The following is a 26,644-nucleotide window of genomic DNA, read 5'->3' as shown; positions in this document are numbered from 1 at the left end:
GAAGAACACGAACACAACTTGTGTAGATTTTAAAGCAAATACATCGAAATATTGTCTGTGGGATATCTTTACACTGTTGAAGGTAGATGACGTATACAGGTTGGCTGTGGAGATTTAAATGCTGCGCTGTGATTGGTGGACAAAGCTTTGCTTTTCACGCGCACAGCTCAGGGTCTTTGCACGTCTGGTGAGAGCTGCAGCTCTGCTTGTACGAGTTCATTCTTTAGGGCCTGCAGAAAAGAAAGAAAGAAAAAATGACGATTAAATTAATCCGTGACCATGGACAGCATTATAGACCTCGAATGGCCTGTCTGAAGAAGGTAGGTGTACATTCACTCCTAACCAGTTTTGGTGGTTGTTAAACATGATTATTATTATTTTAATATATATATATATATATATATATATATATATATATATATATATATATATATATATATATTATTGTAATGAATATTAATTATTACAATTTCCATTTTAATATTTCAAGCATCATGCATTAAGTATAAGATTATAAATCTGTTGCTATGCTGTGCACATCAGGTGAACATCAGAACCTCCAGTAGGGGTCAATCAAGCAGGCTTTTATTATCATGGGTGCTCCAGAATTATGGTGGCACAATTAACATGGGACAATGTGTCAGATAAGAGTGACAGACAGTGCAACCCTGCTGGAAAAACAAACAAACAATACCATCCATCACAGAAATTCTAATGGTTAAAACCATTACAGGTCCTCAAAGGTATCCACTAGACATAACATGCCACCAATAGAAGGCAACAAATTACCAGTAGAGCCCCACAGGGACCATTACAATTTCCATTAAAGCCAATGCAAATCATATTGTTTGTTTCAGCAGGGGAAAGGCAATAGACTATAGCCTACGTCACAGGATCCTAACCTTGGGCTCTGGAGTGACCCCTGTCCTGCACGTTATATTTTTTTGTGCCCCGCTCCCAACGTACCTGACTCAACTAATCATCTAATTAACAGCCCTTCCTGAATTGAATTGGGTGTGTTTGAGCAGGGTTGGGACAGGGAACAGGGTTGGGAATCTGTGGCCACATTATACAGTAGACAACACGGTAAACAAACTATACGGTAAACATTAAGCACTAAAGATCTAAGGGTCACGCTTAGTTTACCAATGGGGTCGCTTCTTTTTGTTTTATTTATTTACTTTACAAATGAATATAAGAATTATCACGCTGACTGAAGACGGATTTTGTGTGGTACTTATTTTGTTTTGGTAATGTTACTGGGAGACCGGTTCGGACGAGTCGCATTTAAATTAAAAGCGTACTGCACATTAGTCTTTTTACTGTACTGACACGTACAGTAGCACTAGCATAGTTCAGCAAAAAATAATTGACATTTTTGGCAAAAATCTCTCTCTGCTAAACAAACTAACGTTGCACCTCATCACATACTTCACTACTAGTCTAGACCATTATTGAGTGCTAACACACACTAACAATTTTTTTTCTATTATAGTTAGTGTGTAAATTTAAAAAACCTTACATGTGGCCTTCAAACCTACCAAAAGCTTTGTTTTCTGAACCAGTCTTTTGGACATTCTAGGTGAGTAAATACTTTTGAATGTAAGGTCAGAGTTTTAGATTTGATAATAAACTCATTATAATAGCCCCAATCATGTTGACGGCAGAAAATAGGTTTGAGAGAAGCTCGTCAGTGCATTTGGTAGAACCCATTGCTGTACATGAAATTGCTAAACATTTTACAGTTTGACTTGGAAACCTGACAGACAGGGATGATTTGGCTCTGACGTGCCAGCTATAGTGAAGGTCACTTTCAGCTATAGTGGATATCTCATTGTATACATAGGGAACGTGTTAACAATGGCGCTCGCTTTGCCGTTGCTTCTGCACACACACACACACACAAAATCATGTAACAGTAACATTTTGAATAACCTTACATGAATGAATTATACTTGCACAACTAAAGTAGTACGCCAGGATAGACAGGGTATTTTTTAAAAACATTTTGTTTTTACACTTTTAGCTCTTCTTTGCTGGTATCTTGGTTGTTATTTTTGTAGTGTCAATCTCACGATTTTCCACTTCCTTTCAACTTTCTAAGTGGGGGAAAAAAAACACCTTTTGATCCACATGGAGACTTGGTCTACAGCCTTAAGTGGTTAGAAAAAATGTGTTCTTTTGAATGCCACTTTGCTACATAGGATCGCAAAAAGTAATCAGGCTAAATAATATAAGAATTACTGCATATTTGACTGACTCCACGTTTAGGAGAGGCCACAGGGGCTTTGACCCCTTCCCAGAACCACCTGTGCCAAATAACCAACAACAATTGTGAACAAAAGTCAGCCTAAAGAGAAGTGCACCAGTGTACTAGGTGTACACTAGTTAACCAATAGAACCTTTATGTCATGGCTTCCCAGGGGTAGTTGGACCACCAGAGTTCCCCGTGTCGAACTTCTTCCTCTGTTATCCCTCTCATTTTTTCGTGTAACCATGTTCATGTATTTGTTATTTTCCCTGATTGATTAGTCTCCTATTTAAGTTGCTTGTATTTCTTCCTTAGTCTTCGGAGCATTAATTCAATTCCAGTCATATTTGTGTTTGGTTCTATTATATTTGTTATAGCTTTTGCTTATGTGCTGTGTTTTGATAATTCAGTACTTTTTCTTAGGGTTTATTTTTTAGTCTTACTAAGTTTCCGATAGTCCTCGTACCTAGTGTTTTTTTATTCCTCGTGTTTGTTCCCTGAGCTTGATTCCTTGAGTCTGTTCCCTGTGTCTGTCTGTAATAAAGAAAGTTCTGCATGTGCATCTGCCTTTCTGAGTTCTCCCCTTGTGGCACTTTAAGCCCTTAGTGACTTTTAAATCACCTGATGGAAGACATATCACCCATCCCCACCCCCATCTTCTTTCTTATTTAGTCTTGGCCCACCAATCAGCTCTCCTCTATCATACACCAGCTACTACTCACGTGAACCCAGCCAACCACATCTTTTCGAAATGCCACTAATCCTGGGATGTCATAAAACACTTGAAGGAAAATGCTTTCTGCCTCTTTCTGTGTGCATGAGCTCACAGACACCCATGATTGGCTAGTGTCCCTGTGATTGATCGGAGTGAGGGGGTATGCCATCCCTCCAACCCAGACAGCATGGCCAATTTTGCTGTCTTGAACTCCTGGCCATGGCTGGCCCTGGCATTGCCGTAACTCTGTCCATGTCCATATCCAGACAATAGGGCAAATGCTTTTCTGTTTTGCCACTTGGGAACCCCAGATTAGACATGTCTTTTTGGATAATGCATGTTTCCCAAACCTGCTAGCTCTCTACAAAATTGCCAAAAACAATGGATTATCTTTCAAATTACCCAAAGATAAGACGATATTTCACAAGGGGAAAAAGTTTCACTTGAATATAAAGTAGTTATGCATTAATTATAATAAAAAAGTAAGTTGTAACCATGAAGTAGATTTATTTAACTTTTATTGACTACTTTTAAAAGGTGGAAGGAATGAGCCGGAGTGAAGCAATTACCTTAAGGTTTCACTGGTTGTCCTTCTAGAGGACCCCTTAAAGGTTCTATGTATAAACCCACCAACACTGTTCCCCAGTCTTCAGAAGGTGTTCCACCCTAGAACCCTTCAAGGGAGCTATAAAAACCCTGAACTATGCAAAGAAACCTAATGAAGAACCATATTTGCAAGAGTGTACCTGATAATGGGGACAATATTTGTAGCTAAATTCATATGTATCTAATAATTAACCAGTATCGCACTCACAAGAATACTGATACTGAATTTCGGCATGGCTGTAATTCCGCCTAGGTACGAAGACGCAGGGCAAGTGCGGTAGCTAATCACAGCTGTGATCATATTTTAAGTCAAAAGTTATATAAAGTAATAATGAAACTGTATTGTTTGCCATGTCTACTGATGATGTTGCTAACCGTACTGTATAAATCGTTTTAAACTAGGAAGTGGGATTTTACGTGGCGAACACAGACAAGGGGAGTGATACGAACAGTGAAACGTCCCAGTTATACTAAATATAAGCACTCTTGGAATGCCGCTCGACCAATCAAATTAGTAGATCAGAACTAACTCTTGCATGTTTGCTACAATTCAACATTATGTATAATTACAAACAAGGAAAATCACACACCCCCAGCCACCATTTTGGAAATCAAGCTCTGTATTTCCTTAGAAACCACATTTATGGCTTTAGATCAATATACAGTGGGGGAAATAAATATTGAACATTTTTTTCAGTAAATATATTTCCAATGAGGTTATTCACATGAAATCTTCAGCAGAGTTTGGAACTCAAGAAATCCACACATTAAAGTCCATAAATAAAGTTATGTGTAATAAAGTGGAATGACACAGGAAAAAAGTATTGAACACACTAACTGAAATTTATTTAATACTTAGTGGAGAAGCCTTTGTTTGTAATGACAGCTTCAAGACACTTCCTATATGAAGAAATGCATCGGCAGCAGTATTCAGGTGTGATTTTGGCCAATTCTTCTAAACATATTGTCTTTAAATCTTCTTCAATTGGATTCAACTCAGGTGATTGACTGGGCCATTCTAACACCTTGATTTTTTTTCCCTCTGAAACCAATTGAGAGTTTCCTTTGCTATATGCTTTGGATCGTTGTCCTGCTGGAAGGTCCACCCACGCCTCATCTTCATCATCCTGGTGGATGGCAGCAGATTCTTCTTAAGGATCTCCTGGTAAAGGGCTCCATTCATTGTTCCTTCAATTATATGAAATCTGCCACTACCATGTGATGAAAAACATCCCCACACCATGATGCTTCATCCTCCAAACTTCACTGTTGGTATAGTGTTTTTAGGGAGATGTGCAGTGCCATTTCTTCTCCAAACATGGTGTGTAGTATGACAGCCAAAAAGTTCAATTTTGCTCTCGTCTGACCAGACTACACTCTCCCAGTATTTCATAGGCTTGTCCAAATGAGTTGTAGCAAACTTTAAACGAGCTCCGACATGCCTTTTCTTTAGTAATGGAGTCTTGTGGGGTGAGCGTGCATAGAGTCCAAGGCAATGGAGTGCATTGTTTTCTCTGTGACGATGATACCTGCTGCCTCCAAGTGTTTCTGGAGCTCTTTCCGAGTGGTCCTTGGCTCTTGGACTACTCTTCTGACTATTCCTCTGACTCCCTGGTCAGAAATCTTGCAAGGAACTCCTGTGCCTGTCCGGTTGATGACAGAGTGATGTTGCTTCCACTTGCAGATAATGGCCCCAATGGTGCTTACTGGAGGATTCAGAAGTTTTGAAATACGTCTGTATCCGATTCCATCAATATGTTTTACAACAATAAGGTTCTGAAGGTCTTGGGAGAGTTCTTTGCTTTTACTCATCATGGGATGTTTCTTGTGTGACATCTTGGTAACAAAAAGCCTTTTTATAGACCATCAATTTACTAATCCAGCTGATATTAATTTGCACAGATGGGGGTATAATTACTTAGGGATTTCAGCTGGTTCCTTGCCTTACCTTGCCTTGGAGAACTGCTGTTTCTTGGCATGTTCAATACTTTTTTCCCGTGTCATTCCACTTTATTACACATAACTTTATTTATGGACTTTAATGTTGTGAGTTCTTTATATTTCCGGATTTCTTGAGTTAATACTGATGTCTGGTGAAAATTTCATGTGAATAGCCTCATTGAAAATATATTTACTGAAAAAAAATGTTGCCGCGTTCAATATTTCCCCCACTATATCTTTAATATCATGGAAGACAAATGAGTGATGTCTTAATATATGCTTTTGAGATCTGCATGGTTCCTTTGATCAATTCACAAACACCCTATGATGCAGTCTGTATGCGTTTATAGATGTGTTCGTTAGTGCGTGCAAACCCTCTGCTAATGTTAACCCTCTCTCAGCTCGAGGCCTTGGTGCTGGCAATGCAGGACACAAAATCCGGGGTAAAATCATCTGAGCAAAAACTGAACACCACTTCCATTCCACATGTCATCGCAGGTGAGCTGAAAAGAAATAGCACAAATCTCTGTATTATTAATACATTGACATGACTGTCTCTTGTCCCCATACTCACATCTCTCTTACTCAGCGGTCAGTTGGACTCCTGGAACTGACAGTACCACTTAAAATGTTTATTTCTAATTTCCTCTTTGTTTGCATTGTTGACTCCAATTATATTTCCACAAAATTAACGTTTTCATTCAAATTATCGGGGTTACTCTTTCATGCAGTGACATGCATTTTTTTCAGTCAAATTCAGTCAACATGCAGGGTTCCACACTATTTTTGGACATATGTCTGATAAATAAACTTTCTGTCTGACTGTATTGAGCAAGGTTAATCTGGTACTCTGATCACAGAGCAGAGGCGAAGCTGCATTTGCAAGAGCGCAAGCAGAAATCAAACAGGCCTCCAACGCATGATTTTATCTAGATTAAATTCTCAATTGGATCAATGCCAGAAGAAATCTGGGTTCTCATGCAGGAATAAAAAGAGCCAGATGATGGACTATATTTGCCGAACAAATGAAGTGTGGTGTGAAGGATATTTTGTGCACTAATCCGTCACATCATGCACCATGTGCACAACAGAATAAAATAGATGTTGGCAGATAATGCACCGAACTGGAGAAAAAACCCATCTCAAAACCAACTGACTCATCGCGTAGCAAATAAAAAAGCACACATAGCGTAGCAAAGACTGTTGGTTAAGTTATTGAGCTAACATCTGGTGGCACTGAAAGCAGTCGCCGCTGTCATTTACATCGCACACACTTTTTTTTAATGTCATTTCCATTTAGTGGAAAATGGTTAGTTCTTGAGTTTAACTGGCCTCGACATTATGAACGACTTACAAACTAGTTCTAGGTTACTGCTAAAAGTAATAAATACTTTGTTTCCCCAAACCATTCACCGTATAATCAGGAGATTTTGAGTTTGAATCTTGACAATGCCACGTCCCATCCTTATAAACAAAGGAGCAACATTGGCCGTGCTCTCTGGGTAGGAGGGAAAGCATACACTCTGTTAATCACTGGCACTTGCAAGTGAAGTTTATAAAAGACTCTGTTAATCAGGCTTGGCCAAGTATAGCAACAGATGAGGTGTGTCTGCTGATTTGTGCTGTAAAGTCATCCTTTAATCCACATTAAGACTACAGATAATCTCCATGACTAAACCTCCAACACATGTTTTTGCTTTCATATTATTAATTAATATTTCTACCATGTATTCGTTCTTTGAGACATGTTGTATATATCTGTATTATATAGTCTAAAATGTATTGCTGTGATCCAGGTTGCAGTGTTAGCTGAAAAACCCCTACGCTACTATTATTTATCATTTGTTTCTGCACTTTAATTTTAGTGACAATTAAATGTGTTATGTAGACCGATCAGCCACAACATTAAAACCACCTGCCTAATACTGTGTAGGTCCCCTAGTGCCACCGAAACAGCTTTGACCTGTCAAGGCATGGACTCCACAAGACCTTTAATTAAATTTCCTTTAAGTCCTGTAAGTTACGAGGTGGGGCATCCATGGATCGGACTTGTTTGTCCAGCACGTCCCACACAGTTGCTCGATCGGATTGAGATCTGGGGAATTTGGAGTCCAGGTCAACACCTTGAACTCTTTGTCATGTTCCTCAAACCATTCCTGAACAATTTTTGCAGTGTGGCCATGCGCATTATCCTGCTGAAAGAGGCCACTGCTATTAGGGAATACTGTTACCATGAAGGAGTGTACTTGGTCTGCAACAATGTTTAGGTAGGTGCTACGTGTCAAACTAACATCCACATGAATGCCAGGACCCAAGGTTTCCCAGCAGAACATTGCCCAGAGTGTCACGCTGCCTCTGCTGGCTTGCCTTCTTCCCGTAGTGCATCCTGGTGCCATCTCTTCCCCAGGTAAGCAACTCACGCACCCAGACGTCCACATGATGTAAAAGAAAACGTGATTCATCAGACCAGGCCACCTTCTTCCATTGCTCCATGGTCCAGATCTGATGCTCACATGGTGGACAGGGGTCAGCATGGGTACTCTGTCCGGTCTGCAGCTCTGCAGCCCCGTACGCAGCAAGCTGCAATGCACAGTGTGTTCTGACACCTTTCTATCATAGCCAGCATAGCTAGCATTAACCGGTCGTCCTTCCTTGGAGCACTTTTTTGGTAGGTACCAACCAATGCATAATAGAAACACTCCAAAAGACCTGCTGTTTTGGAGATGCTCTGACCTAGTTGTCTAGACATCACAATTTTGGCCCTTGTCAAAGTCCTTACAGTCCTTACGCTTGCCAATTTTTCCTGCTTCCAACACATCAACTTCGAGAGCTGACTGTTCACTTGCTGCCTAATATATCCGACCTCTTGACAGGTGCCACTGTAACGAAATAATCAGTGTTATTCACCTGTCAGAGGTTTTAATGTTGTGGCTTTTAGGTGTTAATGCCTAACTAATTATTATTAATTGGTTAATTAGTTAATTACTGAACCATCCTCCGTCTCTATTCTCTTATTATAATCAAATAATATTACAATAACATTTATAAATGGTATTTCTTATATACAGTATGTCTTATATACACTATGTTTTTGCATATGTATCTGTGGCACAGGACGGGACATTCTTGAGTGGATTGCCAGTCATATGAAGATAGATAATCAAGGTAATTGGTTATCCATTGAGTATTGACCTATTATGGTTGCATCTGTATATTAATCACATTGTGGTTTATAACTGTTTGTTAGAGGCTTGGACAATTGGTACCATGTTAGTTGCTTTTGGCTTCATCTACCCACTGCAAGACCACAAAAGACTCATCCTGAAGCCAGATGGCAGTCTCTATCGCTTTCAGGTAAAAGCTGTTTTTTTTTATGCATCTTTTAGATAATAAGAATGATGCAAATTCTCCATCCAAAAAACTCCATCCACTTAGAGAAAAGCTATCCAAGTCTCATTAATATAGCTGATGTTTTTAATTCCCTTAATGTTTGTACAGCCATAACTACAGAACTTTAGCACCTGTGGTGTGGTGTGGTGTAGTGTGGTTTATCTCTCTCAGGCCTGGAAAAATATCTGTCTGAAAGTCCAGTTTGACCAAGAAACAACATTGCATAATACTTGTGTAATACAAATGATGAAACCTCCTTATTTGTTTGTCCATGTTTTTGCTAGCATGTCTATGGGATTAAAAAATTTGTATTACCATTCAGCTAATAGTTCTACACTACACTTACCCAGACTGGTTTGATACGTATGGTAGCTTAACTTACAGGCTTATGATATGTTCTTTATTTGTATGCTACAGTTTTACAGGGAATCTTTTAATATGGATTTCAACAGACAGCTAGTTTCTCACTGAACTCTGCTGTAAACCAATTTATCGTTATAAATGTTTACACTCTTTAATAGACACCGTACTTCTGGCCTGTGCAGAAATGGAAGGCAGAAGACACCGATTATGGTACTTTTAACTTATTGTATTATGGTACTGGTAGAATTTCTTATATTATACAGTATTTCCAGTTTTAAATGAAGTATGAATGTACAAATGGTATTCCTGTGCCAAACAATTGTGTAGACCCTGGTGTGCTAAGTTTATAAGACCCCAGCAAGACACCATCCCTGGTGCTGTGACATTGCAATGGCTGCTATGTACACCCTTTTTAGTGTAGATGTAGACTGTCTAGAAGTCCCTGCAAGAAGACTAGTGGTCTAGCAACCAGGCAGTTGACTGGACCCAACTGTTCACAGAGCGTAGATGAGTAGATGGTAGATGGTCGATAGATTGATAGAAATGAACTGAAAATGAGTTTGTACACTGTTTAACCCGCTGTGTTTGTTTGCACTAAAGCAATTTATCTGGCAAAGAGAAACATTCGAAAGAAGGGGACACTTGATAACTATGAACAGGTTCTGCTTTCTCTACACAAAGCATCTACAGTGTCATGTAATATCCTGTTTTGTGAGGAAAAGCAATAACAGCATTTTGTCAATGCACTGAACAGGAGAACTACAACAACCTTCAGAAATGGCTCAACTACAAATGGGATTTTATTGTGATGCAAGCCAAAGAGCAATACAGGTCAGTCTTCAGTCTCACGATCATAAAAGGTTAAAGTCCCAGAGAATGTAGTTAATACCAATCTGAAGTGTTCAATCCTACATGCTCACTAGATAGATAACTTTTTGCTAATTGGTTTACTTACTTGGTTGGCTGTTGCTTGCTAGTTTGCTTTTCTTCACTAGGTTAGCATTCATTCACAAAGTTAGATAAAATTGTGCTCACTAAATTTAAAGGTCGCTCAGACTCAGAGACCTTTAATGTACTAATACAGGGGTTCCCAAACTTTTCCAGGGCAAGGCCCCCCAAATGTCATTAACATTTGACCGAGGCCCCCCTTTTGCAAGATGACTTTAAAGCACATTAAAAATACAGACTTCTGAATATATCCCCTTTTTTTTAAATTAATAATTATACCTTACATCTTTACATTACATTAGGAATTGACTGTGTGTGTGTGGGGGGGGGGGTTGTCTGAGAGTGAGAAAGAGGAAACATACTAGTGGGAGGGATGGGCTTGGTGGCTCCGACCAAATTGTTAAGGCCCCCCGGGCGCCCCCTGGCGGCCCCCAAAGGGGCCCCCACTTTGAAAACCACTGCACTAATATATATATATATACACAACTTTGGTCAAATCTGTGGGGGTCAGATGACCAGCATGAGTTTTGTAATTTGCTTTTGCATTTGCTCTAAATTAGCTCTAAATTATATAAAAGGGGAATGAAATTCTTGTCAAGTAAAATTCACAAATTATACAGACATTGTACAACCCCAATTCCAAAAAAGTTGGGATGCTGTGTCAAAATGTAAATAAAAACAGCAGGCAATGATTTGCAAATCTCATAAAGCCATATGTTATTCACAATAGAACATAGAAAACATATCAAATGTTTAAATTGAGTAAATGTACCATTTTAAGAAAAAAGTAAGGTAATTTTTAATTTGATGGCCGCAACACATCTCAAAGTTGGGACGGGGCAACAAAAGGCTGGAAAAGTAAGTGTTACTTAAAAGAAACAGCGGGAGGTTAATTGGCAACAGGTCAGTAACATGATTGGGTATACAAAGAGTATCTTAGAGAGTCAGAGTCTTTCAGAAGTAAAGATGGGCAGATGTTCACAAATCTGCGAAAAACTGCGTCTACAATTTGTGAAACAATTTCAGACTAATGTTCCTCAGTGTAAAATTGCAAAGACTATGAATATCTCATCACCGTACATAATATCATCAAAAGATTCAGAGAATCCGGAGAAATCTCAATGTGCAAGAGACAAGGGTGAAAATCAATATTGCATGCCCGTGATCTTTCGGGCCCTCAGGCGGCACTGCATTAAAAACAGGCATGATTCTATAATGGAAATCACTGCATGGACTCAGAAACACCTCCAGTACTCATTGTCTGTGAACACAGTTCACCGTGCCATCCACACATCCTGGTTAAAGCTCCATCATGCAAAGAAGAAGCCATATGAGAACATGATCCAGAAACGCTGCTGTCTTCTCTGGGCCAAAGATCATTTAAAATGGACTGAGGCAAAGTGGAAAACTGTTCTGTGGTCTGATGAATTGAAATTTGAAATTCTTTTTGGAAACCATGGGCACCATGTCCTCTACACTAAAGAGGACTAAAGAGGAGAGGGACCATCCAGCTTTTTATCAGCACTCAGTTCAAAAGCCTGCAGTACCTATGGTGCCTATGGAATGGGCAGCTTGCACATCTGGAAAGGCATTACTGCTGAAAGGTATATACAGGTTTTAGAGCAACATATGCTTCCATCCAGATTCCATCCCATCTTTACTTCTGAAAGACTCTGCCTCTCTAAGATACTCTTTTTATACCCAATCATGTTACTGACCTGTTGCCAATTAACCTCCAGCTGCTTCTTTTTAGTAACACTCACTTTTCCAGCATTTTGTTTCCCCCGTCCCAACGTTTTTGAGACATGTTGCGGCCATCAAATTGAAATTTACCTTTATTTTTTCCTTAAAATGGTACATTTCCTCACTTTAAACATTTGATATGTTTTCTATGTTCTATTGTGAATAACATATGGGTTTATGAGAGTTGCAAATCATTGCATTCTGTTTTTTTTTTTTTTTTTAATGTTTTACACAGCGTCCCAACTGTTTTGGACTTGGGGTTGTACTTTACTTACTTGCTGCAAGACCAACCTAAACCTCATTAGAAAGCAGCAAGAAAGTTTAGCTTCCCAGTAATGGTTTGCTTACAAGTCTGTTTACATTCTGCAGAACGGGAAAGGAGAGGAACAAATCAGACCGGGTTGTGTTTGATTGTCAGGAAAGGGCCTACTGGATAGTTCACAGGCCTCCAGTGAGTACTTTTTTTTGTGTGTATCTGTTTTTGGTCACTTGTAGTTATCTACTGTATATAATTTTAGTCACCCTTTAAAAGAATGGGCAAAAATAATTATATAGTATAAACCCATAGTTCTCAAAGTAGGGTCTGTGAATTATAGACAAAATTGATCTATGATTTTATTAAATTTTTTTCCTTCTATTACCAAATGTATTATATTTATTTTTGGGTTCTTGTACTTTGTCCCGGATTTGCTTGAGTAGCTCTTTGCTTTTCATGAGGCTGTTTGTTTAGGTGTGTTCTCTAACAAACTCTGGGGCCTTCCAGGAACAGGTGTATTTATATTGCGATCATGTGACACTTTAATTACACACGCAGACTCTATTCAACTAATTATGTGACTACTGATGGCAAATAGTTGCAATCTAGAATGAATTTAGGGGTTTCACACCAATGAGAGTGAATACGTACATGTCATCACAACTTTTACGTTTTCTATTTGTGAATGATTGTGCAAGCTGTATTGATTTTTTTTTCTTCCCCGACTAAAATATTATGGGCTATTTTGTGTAGCTTCACGACCTATCATCCCAGTTAAGTCCATTTCACTTCCAACACTATAAAATGTGCGAAGTGAATACTTATGTAAGGCAGTGTATGTATTACATTATATACGTAATATATTGTATGTAATCTAATCTGCATGTTGAAGTTTTATGTAGGGGTTAATATTCTGTGGATCTCTCTGTCTTCATAGCCTCAAACTCACAGCGCCATGGACTACGGCATGGATCGGCTCATCGATCCTAACACAGAAGAGGTGAAAGGTGAGGATGCGCCAGCAGGTTAACAATCCCCTACTGTTTTAATGCTCCCTCATCTACTTCCTGCCTCTGTTTCCCTCAGATAAACTCTTGTCGCCTTAATAAGAGCTGTTCCAATACTTTATCAGCTCTATTGAAGTGTGTTAGATGCTTCATCTGGACAGGACAGCTGATGGAACTCTGTTGATTTATATGTTCAGTGAGCGTAGCTACAAGATAGCAGTTCTTATAATGGCATCTGAGTGTAGACCTTAATGCTAAGAGGGCTAATCATTAGATCAGCTTATCTGTGTTTCTTTGGCCTTAGTACTGCAATGGCCAAGGACGATTTTCTGCCAACGTGCTTAAGAGGATTTCTGGCCTCTGATCTTCCAAAGAATACCCCCGTCCATTCACTACATTGTGTGGCGTGATTATTTCGTACAAGTCTTATGAGTAGAAAAATGAAGAATCCAGTATTAACTATAACTCATCGCTGCCTGTCTGATGACTGAAAGTCTTCATAAAGTTTCCGAATATTCATTCATTTAAAAGTAAGTAATAAGTATTGAGTCTGTATTGAATCATTAAATGTACTGGTATAGGTGTTATCATATAAAAACTAAAAATGACCTAACATCGACCACTACATTCAAGTTTGCCCAACCTTAAAGCTAAGCTCTACAAACGGACACAACTTCCCTGCCCTTAATGCCACTGGCTCAAAATAACCTCAGCCAACGCCCCTTTTACAATAATCTGTCTTTGAGCGGATTAAATAGTTTACTAGAGTCTTCTCGGAGCTAATACGGACAAAACTCGAGGTCCAGATGACCGTTTGTGTTTTCCATTTATTATGCGTGTTTACGTTCCTACCTCACTTGTGATATTTGAATGTTTACTATGTTCCTGGGTGTTGACTGGTTCCAATAAACTCTTTTTCATTTTCTCTGTTCTTTCCAGGCAGTTTGTGTTTCTCTTTAGTCTGCATGGGTTTTCAAGAACGAGTCTGGTTACCAACCCAAGAATAGAAACTAAGCATATACTCCCTTCTCACAAACCACGAATTTCTCATACACTGCCCATATATTATACGCAACACTTTGCTGTTAACATATTAATCATAATATGTCCCCTCCAAAAGTATTGAAACAGTAAGGCCAATTCTTTTGTTTTTGCTATACCCTGAAGACGTTTGGGTTTGAGATCAAAAGATGAATGAGATGATTGATCAGAATTTCAGCTTTCATTTCCTGGTATTTACATCTAGATGTGTTAAACACGTGTTGAACATGCCACCTTTAATGTCAGACCAGCCAATTTTCAGGCGAGCAAAAGTATTGAAACAGATAGTATATAGTAGTAAAGTAAATGAAAGTAAGTAACACTTAATGTTTGGTTGCATATCCCTTGTTTGCAATAATTGCATCAAGCCTGCAACTCACTGACATCACCAAATTGTTGCTTACTTCTTTTGTGATGCTTTTCCAGAATCTTTCAGTTGTTGTTTGTTTTGGGGAGTTTCTCCCTTCAGTCTCCTCTTCAGGAGGTGAAATGCTGCTCATTTGGGTTAAAGTCTGGTGATTGACTTGGTCAGACTAAAACTTTCTACTTTTCCCTCTGATGAAGTCCTTTGTTGTGTTTGCAGTGTGCTTTGGGTCATTGTCTTACTGCATGACGACATTCCTCCCAATTAGATTAGATTAGATACACTTCTCTGTAAATTGGCAGACAGAATGTTCCTGTAAATGTCCGAATTCATTCTGCTGCTACCATCATGAGTTACATCATCAATAAAGATTAGTGATCCTGTTCCAGATGCAGCCACGCAAGCCCAAGCCATGACACTACCTCCATCATGCTTGACTAATGAGCTTGAATGCTTTGGATCATGAGCAGATCCATTCTTTCTCCACACTTTGGCCTTTCCATCACTTTGGTAGAGGTTAATCTTAGTTCCTGAACTTTTGTGGCTCATCTCTGTATTTCATTGTGAATTCCAATCCGGCCTTCCAGATTCTCGCTGCTGATGAGTGGTTTGCATCTTGTGGTTTGGCCTTTATATTTCTGCTCTCAAAGTCCTCTTCGAACAGTGGATTGTGACACCGTCACCCTTGCCCTGTGGAGGTTGCTAGTGATATCATTTAATGTTGGTTTTGGGGGTTATTTTTTCAAAGCTCTCACAATGTTTCTGTCATCAATATCTCTCTGGTTCGTTTATCCTTTTGTAACAACTAATGCAGTCATCACAGGTGACATCCAGAGCTCAATGCAAAAGTAAACATTCAGAGCCATTAATTGTTTAAACAGTCAGTCTATGAGGGCACACCTGCACAACAAGAAACACCTGTCAGTCACATGTTCTAAGTTGTTTAACACATCTAGGTGAAAATATCAGGAAATGAAAGCTGAATTCTGATCTAATATGTCTCATGTTTTGATTTCAGTGATTAGCAAAAACAAATTAATTGGCCTTGACATTCCAATACTTTAAGAGGGGACTTTTTAAACGCACACACAAACTAACTAACTGGTGTGTGTGATATATACACACACACACACATGGTGCCCTCTAATAATATTGGCACCCTTGGTAAATATGAGCAAAGAAGGCTGTGAAAAATTGTCTTTATTGTTTAATCTTTTGATCTTTTGTTTAAAAAAAGCTCCGCTCTCAGGTGTTTCAAACAATTGCAAAGACAACAAAGGTTTATAAAAAAAAACTTTGTTAAATATATATATTATTGGCACCCTTTTAGTCAATAATTTGTGTTACCTCCCATTGCCAAGATAACCACTTTGAGTCTCCTATAATGCCTGATGAGGTTGGAGAATACATGGCAAGGGATCTGAGACCATTCCTCCATACAGAATCTCTCCAGATCCTTCAAATTTCAAGGTTCATGCTGGTGAATTCTCCTCTTCAGTTCACCCCACAGGTTTTATATGGGTTTCAAGTCAGGAGAATGGGATGGCCATAGCAGGATCTTGATTTTGATATATGATTTGGATCATTGTCCTGCTGGAAGATCCAACCATGGCCCATTTTAATCTTTCTGGCAGAGATAGTCAGGGTTTCATTTAATATCTGTTGAGATTTGATAGAGTCCATGATGCCATGTATCCTAACAAAATGTCCAGGTCCTCTTGCAGAAAAACAGCTCCAAAACATTAAAGAGCCACCACCATATTTAATTGTGGGCATGAGGTGCTTTTCCATATGGCTACCTCTCTGTGTGCGCCAAAACCACCTCTGGTGTTTATTACCAAAAAGCTCTATTTTGGTTTCATCTGACCATAGAACCCGATCCCATTTGAAGTTCCAGTAGTGTCTGGCGAACTGAAGACGCTTGAGTTTGTTTTTGGATGAGAGTAGAGGCTTTTTTCTTGAAACCCTTCCAAACAACTTGTGGTGATGTAGGTGACTTCGGATTGTAGTTTTGGAGACTTTCTGACCCCAAGACACAACTAACTTCTGCAATTCTCCAGCTGTGATCCTTGGAGATTTTTTGACCACTCGAACCATCCTCTTCACAGTGCATTGAGACAGTATAGACACACGTCCAATTCCAGGTTGATTCATAACATTTCCAGTTGACTGGAACTTCTTAATTATTGCTCTGATGGTGGAAATGGGTATTTTCAATGTTTGTGCTATTTTCTTATAGCCACTTCCCTTTTTGTGAAGCTCAACAACCTTTTGCCGCACATCACAGCTATATTCCTTGCTCTTACACATTGTTATGAATGACTAAGGGAATTTGGCCAATGTGTTAGCGAAGTATTTTTGTGAATTTTTTAAACAAAATATTGAAAGGTTAAACAGTAAAGACAATTTGTCACAGCCTCCTTTGCTCATATTTACCAAGGGTGCCAATATTAGTGGAGGGCACTGTATATAGAATATCTCAAACTTCTACCATTTGGCACATTTTATAAAAATGTGACTTTTATAAATTGTACTGTTTGAAAAATGTGTTTTTAATGCGTTAATGATTTTTTTTTTTTTTTGAGGGATCACATTCCTTTATGCTTGTTACTGTTAAAGTTTGTGGCTTTGAGTATCGTTTAAATGAGATGTCCAGATTAGCTGTAACTCTCGTGTGTTAAATGGTGACTGTAATTGTGTTAGGTTTGTATTTTGTGGGTTAGTAAAGTGTATGTTTGTTGTGTTTGCGCCACAAAAACTAGTGGCCTGCTGTAAAAATACTAACGTTGAAATCTGTTTTTTCTTTTATAGAAAAAAACCTTTGACTACTATAGAAGAATTGTAAGTGGAATCTGTTTAAGTGTGCTTTGTGTTTTGAACAGGCTTAGCTTGTTTTCGCCTGCTCTAACCACTCTTGTCGTTTTAGATCATCTACATTCAGCAAGTAATCATGAGACCAAGGGTCAAGTCCTCAGTGTCCCTGGGAGCGTAAGTACAATAGAGATAATCACACAATGTTTATTCATTCCCAATTAAGTAGCCAAATCATAATACAAGAGGTTGTACATTAATCTGAACGCCCCAATAAGTCATTTATGCCAGCGACTGACAAATTAAAGGAAAAACCGGTGGCTCTGTAATGCTGTAGTCATGTTTTTTTTTCCTCCATGATGCTTACTTCACAGTTTTTTTTATAGAATTTTTTTTTTCCCTTAGAGGGAAGCGTCATTGCAAATCAGTTCTTCTGATTGATCACCTTAATATGGGAGTCCCTTCCGGAATAACTCCGCCATCATCCACAGGGTCCATACAGGATTTTTGTGTGATTGTTGCAGCCAAAAATGCTTGATTTTGCTGCGTTTTTTTTCTTCAAAAATTTGTGAATTTTTTGTGCTTCTTCTTTTTTGCAGAAAACTACTTGAATTGGCGAACTTGCAAATGCACAAAATTGTTTCGCAGTGATGTCGGTTGGTAAATGAGACCTTTTAGCTGTACTCATGTCCGGTGCACGTGAGGACTTTGGCCGAACGTGTGTTGCGGTGATATCACATGACGCGTCTTGACTCAAATCTGCAAATATTGCAGAGTTTGCTTGATTTTTGCGTTTGTTTCTGCAATCGCATAATCGCAAAATCCTGGAAGTAGTGGGAAAAATCTGAAAAAACATCAGGTGGTCTGTTTCCAATCTTCTTCTTCTATTGTCTGTAGCCACAGATTCCTGATTTGGCTGACAAAGAGTGGAAGCTGATGTTAGCCCAAGGTTTGATGTGTTGTGCATTCTGAGATGCTTTTCTTCTCACCACGGTTGTAAAGAGTTATTCGAGTTAACATAGGCTTCCTGTCAGCTCCAAACAGTCTGACCATTCTGATCTGATCTCTCTCATGAACAAGGTGTTGTTCCCATGAGATCAGCAGTTTCTGGAATTCAATCCAAATGTGTTTAATGGGGTTGCGGTCAGGGCTTACTGCAGGCTCATTGAGTTCTTCCACATCAGCCTTGGCAAACCATGTCTTTATGGGCCAAACTTTGAGCACAGGGGCAATGTCATGCCGGAACTAGGTCTAGTGAAGGGAAGTCTTCATGCTACAGCATACAAGACATTCTTGACAATCGTGTGCTTCCACCCACATGTGGGTATGAAGGTCAGGTGTTAATAGTTGTTATTAATATTTAGTAATACTGTATGTAGCATGCTCCTTTTTTGTTGTTACTACAGTGCCCTCCACTAATATCGGCACCCTTGGTAAATATGAGCAAAGAAGGCTGTGAAAAATTGTCTTTATTGTTTAACCTTTTGATTTTTTGTTTAAAAAATTCACAAAAATACTCCGCTCTCATGAATATCAAACAATTACAAACACAACACAGGTTTATCCACACACAAAAAAAACTTTGTTAAATATATGTGTGGCACAATTATTGGCACCCCATACGAATTCATATTTCATATGAAAAAAATATATTTGAAGTACAACCCCAATTCATTTGAAAAGTCATGTTACATACATGTTTGTTAATATATATATAATGTGTATTTTAAATATTTATTTCATTTAAAAACGTACAGTACATTTTCATGGTACAGTCAGTACTGTTTGTTTACTTTTGTAATAAAGCTCTGTGAGTGTTATGTTTTCATTCAGGATGAATTTGAACAACTATTGGTTGATTAATCGGTTATCGTGCTGCCCAACTTGGTGATCAGTATCTGTAAAATCCACTATTGGTCGACCTCTATTTCTAACAGAGAAATATCAGGCTAATTGAGTGAAATGTATTAGTGTTTGATAATTGCAGACTTTTGGACTTGACTTTGTAAAATGTCTGAGTAACAAACTTCACAGACGGGCAAGGAGAAGGCAGGGACCAGCTGAAAATAAACAGACTTTAATAGCTAATTACCATAACTCAAACATAACATAAACCACAAACATAAAGCGCACAGGCGTCTGTCTCTCCCTCACTGGTGCGTCCAGCCGCTCCTTTATCTCTCTCTCTCTCTCTCTCTCTCTCCCACTGATTAGCCAAACCAGTGCCGGGTGTGCTTCCTCATCTCAACCTGGCTTCACCCTCCTCCTCGTCACAGTCTGTCTCTTGGGCTTTGTTTTACACAAATATGTTTGTGTACTTTTGTCTTCCCACTCATTTAGCCTTGTGAAACACATGACAACATATCACGACCACGATCCGTTTCTCAACCCGTGTATTCCCAGCAACCCGTGGCAGAGTGATGATGTCACATACTGGGATCTGAACATGAGAAAGTGAGTTTTTGACTCATACTACTACTACTACTACTACTACTACTACTAATACTAATAATAAATAATAATAATAATGTGAATGCATGTTATGTTAATTGACTTGACCAGTCTTGGAAATAAACACTAGGACTGGGCACGAATACTCACAAGTGACAGCGGTGATTGAACGTGAAAAACACAATGAAAGCATAAATGCACATTTTACATACATTTTACATTGACTGGAGTACAGTTGCATATTCTTAATGAGCACAGGACACAAACTGCCTTAAAGCACCTCACCATCACATCTCCGATGTTTGGTGTAACTTGGCGGCAAGTTACGCCAGGATGTCCGTCTTGGGTCTGTTTTGGGTATTGACACACATTCAGTGCGCTCAGACAGTGGCATTGTATTAAAAATGGGAGAAAAGGGAGAAGGCTATATGTAAATACAGTCCCCTTGAAGTACGGAACGGCAAGTCCAGTTTTTTTGTTTTTGCTGTAAACCGAAGACTTTTGGTTTGAGGTCAAAAGATGAATATGACAAGATCGATCGGAATTTCAGTTTATATTTCCTGATATTTACATCTAGAACACGGCACCTTTTATTTAAACCCACCCATTTTTCAAGTGATCAGAAATATTGGAACACGTGACTGACAGGTGGTTCTCGTTGCCCAGGCGTGTCCTGTTAGATTGATTGATTGATTATACAATACAAGTTTTGAACATCTACTCTTGGTTTGAGCTCTAGTTTTCACCTGTGAAGGCAGCATTTGTTGTTCAAAAGGACAAACCAGCATGAAGATCAGAGAGCTGTCTATGGGAGAAAAGCAAGCCATTTGGAAGCTTGGAAAAGAGGCAAAATCCATTTGGAATGCCCTGAAAAAGAAATACACCACTGGTGTACTCTAACAACCAGCCATGCTCTAAGCTGTTTAACACATCTAGATGTAAATATCAGGAAATGAAAGCTGAAAGCTGATCTCAAACCCAAATGTCTTCAGTGTGTAGCAAAAACAAAAGAATTGGCCTTGCCGTTCCAATACATTCGGAAGGGGCTGTCTTCCTTTTCAATTGCGCCACATTATGGAGCTTAGAAGCTGGCAAATGAATATGAATATCATATGTTTATATGATTCATATGATATTGTATTTTGAAATTAAGATTTTAAATGATGAGTCAAAACGTTTTATGTTCTAATCAGATAGCTAGTTTTCAATACTAGCTAACACTCAGTGCTTAGTATATAGTATACAATAGTTATATACTATGTTAATGTTAGCTTGCTTGCTAACAACCAAATTTAGCTGCTTAATAGCAATTTAGCTATTTCACAATAACATACTTTTTACTGGACCTCATTATGGTTTGTATCTTTTGGTTTTGACTCTATTTTCCTCCACGTCTCTTCACTTTCAATTTATTGGACGCGAGTGACTTTACTTTTTCCCTGGGAGTCTACGATGATTCACTTTTGCTTCATTGTATTTTTGAAATGAGAGTTTTTGTCATTTGTAATTACAACCATAAATCATTTGTAATTAATGTCATGTGTTAAACTTTTTATAAGCTTGTTCCATTCAGGGTCATTCTCCTTCACCTTCAATAACGACATGATTGTAAATCTGGTCCATATCACGCCGTAGATGCAGTCTCGTTAAAATTCCGGAGTTACGGACGTTTAACCTGTGTCATTTCAGAAGGTGTAGCAGTGCCAGTCGTGTTGCTAACTGATCAATGATGACGGTTATCTGTAACGATGTTTTTGCACGTGGTTTTGTCGCGCAGTGTCGAAACGCCTACAAAGATGAGAGTTGAGCGCTGGTCCTTCGGTTTTTACGAGTTACTCAAAGATCCACGCGGCCGCGCCGACTTCAGACTCTTCCTGAAGAAGGAATTCAGCGGTGTGTGTGGCGACTCTTACAGATGATTCTGGACTATGGATCTATGCTTTAAATGACCGCTCATTGATTTATTGATTTTATACTTTGCAGGTGAGAATTTGGCTTTTTGGGAGGCTGCTGAGGAGATGAAGTGGGGAGCGGCAGCGACCATATCTGAGAAAGCTGAGACCACTTTTAAGTGAGACTTTTATTAGTAAAATGTGCGAAATTTCCTCACTTGGCCTTTTCTCAACGAGGCAATGAGCAATAATCCATTTACTTTTGGAATAATTATTATTAATAATAATCCATATTAAATAAATATCCAGTGAAATTGTATATATTGAACCATTGCAGTTTTTTCAAGACATCATTCATTTGCATTTATTCAGCATGCTCTTGAATATTCTTGTCACTTTTCAGAGAAAATACATACATGTATTTGTTTATTTATGCGCATATAATTGTGCCCAAAATTTTGCATACCCCTTGCAGAATCTGCTAAATCTTAATACTGTTAAGAAAATAAGATTGATCATAAAAATCCAATGTTGTTGTTTATTTAATTATGTCCTGAATCAGGTATTTCACATAACAGATGTTTACATATAGTCCACAAGACAAGATAATAGATGAATTTATAAAAATTACCCCGTTCAAAAGTTTACATACGCTTGATTATTAATACTGAGTGTCGTTACCTGGATGATCAGTGACTGTTTTTATGTTTTGTGATAGTTGTTCATGAGTCCCTTGTTTGTTCTGAGCAGTTAAACTGCCCACTGTTCTTCAGATAAATCCTCCAGGTCCTGCACATTCTTTACTTCAGCTAGTATCTTGACTTTTGGACAATATATAAACTTCTGTTATGTGAAATAGCTTATTCAGGACAGAACTAAATAAAAAACATGGGATTTTTTTTTTAATGATTCCTCTTATTTTGTTAACAGTATTAAGATTTAGCAGATTCTGCAAAGGGTATGCAAACTTTTGGGCACAATGGTATGTATTTCATATTGGCAGACATAAGCGTCCATTACTGGACGTCCATTTCCATTTGCTGTGCCTGTAAAACAAAACGAAACAAAATCCCAAAGAAGAGCCATGAGATATGTTCCTGATGGGAAAACAAGCAAGATGTCATTAACAAACTCTGAACTTTGTGTGTGTGTGTGTGTGTGTGTGTGTGTGTGTGTGCGCAGGACGTTTTTAGCTCCAGGAGCTCCACGTTGGATTAACATTGACGGTCGGACGATGGGACTGACAGTGAAGGGTTTAGAACATCCACACCGCTACGTCCTGGATGCAGCTCAAACGCACATCTTCATGCTGATGAAAAAGGTTTGGAACGTATCTTGAGAACCACCGAATAAACCTCCCTGAGTAGAAAGATCTGGAATCAGATGCTACCAATGTCGCTAACAAACCATCCTTTTTTTGTTTTTTTTTGTTTTTTTTAATGAACACTTCTATTTTACCTTGATCCTCTCAGCTGTGACCTGAACATCGTGTCTACAATAGAAATAGAACTGTAAAACGAACGGAGAACTTTTAAGCTCATGTTGGAAAAAAAAAAAAACGATTACTATTGTTCAGCTTGCAGTAAAAATTCTAAATGGGGAAAAAATGATTACTGCTTAACGATCGCTCTGTAATTGTGCACGTCACCCGCAGGACACCTTTTATCGCTATCTGAAGTCACCAGTTTACAAGGACATGCAGAAAAACGCGATCTCACCCGTGCCGCATAGCTTCACGTAAGTGATAATGAGTCTTTATTGTTCACATATACAGTAGAGCACAGTGAAATTGTTTTTTTTCACATACCCCAGTCTGTCAGGAAGCTGGGGTCAGAGTGCAGGGTCAGCCATGATACGGCGCCCCCTGGAGCAGAGAGGGTTAAGGGCCTTGCTCAAGGGCCCATCAGTAACCCAGAGCCTTAACTACTAAGCTACCACTGCCCCCAGTGTGTTATGACATATCCAGTTTACGTTTGTGTTAAAGTGCACCTATTATGGTTTTTCAGATATTACCTTTCATGTAGTGTGTTATAGAGATATTTGTGAATGTAAAAACATCTGCAAAGTTGTTTTTTGCAAAACGGCGTTACTGACTCCTAAAAGAAGGAACCGTTTCTGAACAGCTGAAATGAGTTGTTAGTGATTCTAGATTTTACTTCCTGTATTAACCTACGTGGGTTTGTAACAAAAACCCCACCTCTGGTCTTCATCGGCTGCTCGCTGACAGACGGAACCGAAACTCATTACGGTAGTGGGCGTTTCCTTTTCAACACACGCTGACAGCACTAGACCAATCACAACAGACTGGGACATCTGACCAATCAGAGCAGAGTATGCTCTCTGAAAGGAGTTTAGAATGAATCCTTTAGAACGGATCATTGAACGAGTCGTTTGTAACATGGGGGGGGGTTGGGAGGTAATGCTGCAGTTTAAATTATGAGCACATTAAAGTGTGTTTTGACCTTGGATGCATGCAAATCTATTGTATGAGACCTCGAAAACAAAATTAGGCACGTTTCAAAACTATAATAGATGCACTTTAAGGGAAATGAAGTTGTTTGGGTCAGAGGTGGCGACATCCAGGGTTTAGTCATAGCATTTATGAGAGACTTGAAGACTACGCTTTTTCTGTTTTCTCAGCTGAAGCAGTTTTCTCAGGCCAAAAATGAATGAATGAATATAATTCACTGGGAGGAAAAGTCAGTTAACTGAAGGGGAAAGGACACGGGGCGTTAAAAATGGATTTGTTTCTGTTAGTGGTTACTTTTGGCTTCATGCCGAATTTCTTTAGGTGAACTTTGCCTTGTCTTGTGAGACAAGAGAATCCAAGTCATTGGGATTGTGACGTTTTGGGTTATTAAAAAAAAAAAAAATGGAGCAGCCGTCACACCAGACATTTGCCTCGCTGTTTTCTTAGTGTTGTTTGGCATACAACAGAAAAAAAAACGCCACTGATGTATGGTCTGCACTTGTATAGCGCTTTGTTAACCTTAGCGGTTCTACAAAGTGCTTTACACTGTGTCTCATTCACCCATTCACACACACACCAATGGTAGCAGAGCTGCCATACAAGGCGCTAGCCATTGGGAGCAACTTGGGGTTCAGTGTCTTGCCCAAGGACACTTCGGTATGTGGAGTCACGTGGGCCGGGAATCGAACTGCCAACCCTATGATTAGTGGACAACTCGCTCTACCACCTGAACCACAGACACCCCAGCTGTATGCTAGGATTTATTGAGGCAATTTTTTTTCTCCACCTGTTCAGATTTTCTTGTAAGCAAAGTCTGTTAAATAAGTATCCTTATCCATTTGGTGGTGATCAGTCACATGATATACGGTGATTTTAACCGTGGATGATATTGTTGTTTGATTCGCTTGAGTCTGAGGTTATGTTCACTAACTCTTCAGTGTACACTAAATGTATCGTTATTGTTCATCTCAACCGGTATTTTTGTGACTGTTGGGTGTTTGTGATCCAGACTAGTAGTTTTTCTCTCCCCTCTGCAGTGATGCTCAACTGGAGCAAAAGGCTAGAAACCGTAAGCCCAGCATCGACCCTATCATCCTGTGGAAGCAGGAACAGGAGGAAAAAGCCAAAGCGGAAGCTGCGGCCAGACCGATCGATATTAAACAACTGATGGCCAGCAAACTGGACCGCAAGTGACAGAGTTTAATGGAATGGATTTTGATTGACTTTGAGATGAGGCATTATATATGAATGTCATTATGTTGTATGCTCATCTCTGTTCGATCTAACTAGTGAAAATGTGTTTGTGCTATTTAGAGAAAGTACAGAATGACTCATACTGACTGCAGTTTTGCTTAGAGTATTGATTTCTTTAAAGCATGTGCCCATATTTGGTTAAGTGATGTATCCTGATATTCAGATTGCTAGCCTGGAAACCGAGAACTTTGCTTTTTAAACAGCATCACGATAGCATAGAATGCCCAGAAGTAGTCCAGCAGAGGTCGTGAACAAGCTTTTTCACTCGTATCGTCTTTTTGGTATTACATTTGTGTACATTGATGAGGAGTATTGCTAGCATTACTATTACTTACTATTCATACGCAAGAAAATCCTCACCATGTCTGTATCAAGCCGCAGAATCATTGGTGACTTTCCACAACCTTAAAATAACAGTATTTATAGTTTTATTTTTACTATTATTATTATTATTATTACTATTATATTTTCAATTATTTGCATTATCTGGAAGCTGTTTTAGCCTTTGACCAAATATGCTGTACAAAATCTGGATTCAAGATTCAATTCCATTGTATTTAGATAGCACTTTGAACAATGAAATATTGCCACGAAGCAACTTTTTGTTGTGCTTGCTGGTGTTGATGGCAGTAGAGATGCTTTCTGCAGCTTCCTTAAGGTCATGACGCTAGCAGTAGCGACCATCTCCCAGGACTCTTGGGCGGTTGCTGAGGACATGATTTTTGCCTCATTCTGGCCCTAAACGTGGAGATTTGATGGATTTGGCGGAGATCGTAGACGGCCTGGATCAAAAGCTCAGTGCGCTGGGGTCTGTCTGCCACATGTCTGTCAAGGTGATCTTCGGTTTTAGCACATTCTCCCATCTTGTCTTCCTCTTCTGAGCTAGGCTCCACTTATGCTTGCTCTGGGTCTTGTTGTATTGGGCATAGGCGTGCTTCCTAGCCCCTGCTCATCCGTTAGCCACCATCCCGTACTATTGCCCTGTCCCTCAGCCATGCCTCTGTTGACTCAGACTTGTTTGGGCCCTGACTTTCGGCCTGTCAGGAACTCTATGCCTGCCATCGTGACTTTACGGTCTCAATTGATCAGCAGTGTTTGGTCACAGCTAATTGAGGCAATAAATGAGCCTTTAATGCTGCTA

The 26,644-nt window shown here is 39.1% G+C and overlaps 1 protein-coding gene across 1 annotated transcript; it reads left to right on the top strand.

The window, feature by feature from the left end:
• On the top strand, positions 1-25,497 carry rgs9a (regulator of G protein signaling 9a). Its single transcript, XM_053639569.1, is given in 17 exon segments — positions 1-320; positions 5,915-6,011; positions 8,628-8,678; positions 8,761-8,867; positions 9,425-9,476; positions 9,867-9,925; positions 10,021-10,097; positions 12,327-12,408; positions 13,151-13,213; positions 17,437-17,466; positions 17,552-17,613; positions 19,777-19,890; positions 21,665-21,780; positions 21,871-21,958; positions 22,962-23,100; positions 23,434-23,516; positions 25,287-25,497. Coding segments are annotated over 17 exon segments (1,497 nt in total). The 5' UTR covers positions 1-254.
• Positions 25,498-26,644: the final 1,147 nt, after the last annotated feature.

The sequence above is a fragment of the Ictalurus furcatus genome, chromosome 2, assembly GCF_023375685.1.
Source record: "Ictalurus furcatus strain D&B chromosome 2, Billie_1.0, whole genome shotgun sequence".
Classification (NCBI taxonomy): Eukaryota; Metazoa; Chordata; class Actinopteri; order Siluriformes; family Ictaluridae; genus Ictalurus; species Ictalurus furcatus.
This window is presented reverse-complemented; position numbering and strand designations above follow the sequence as displayed.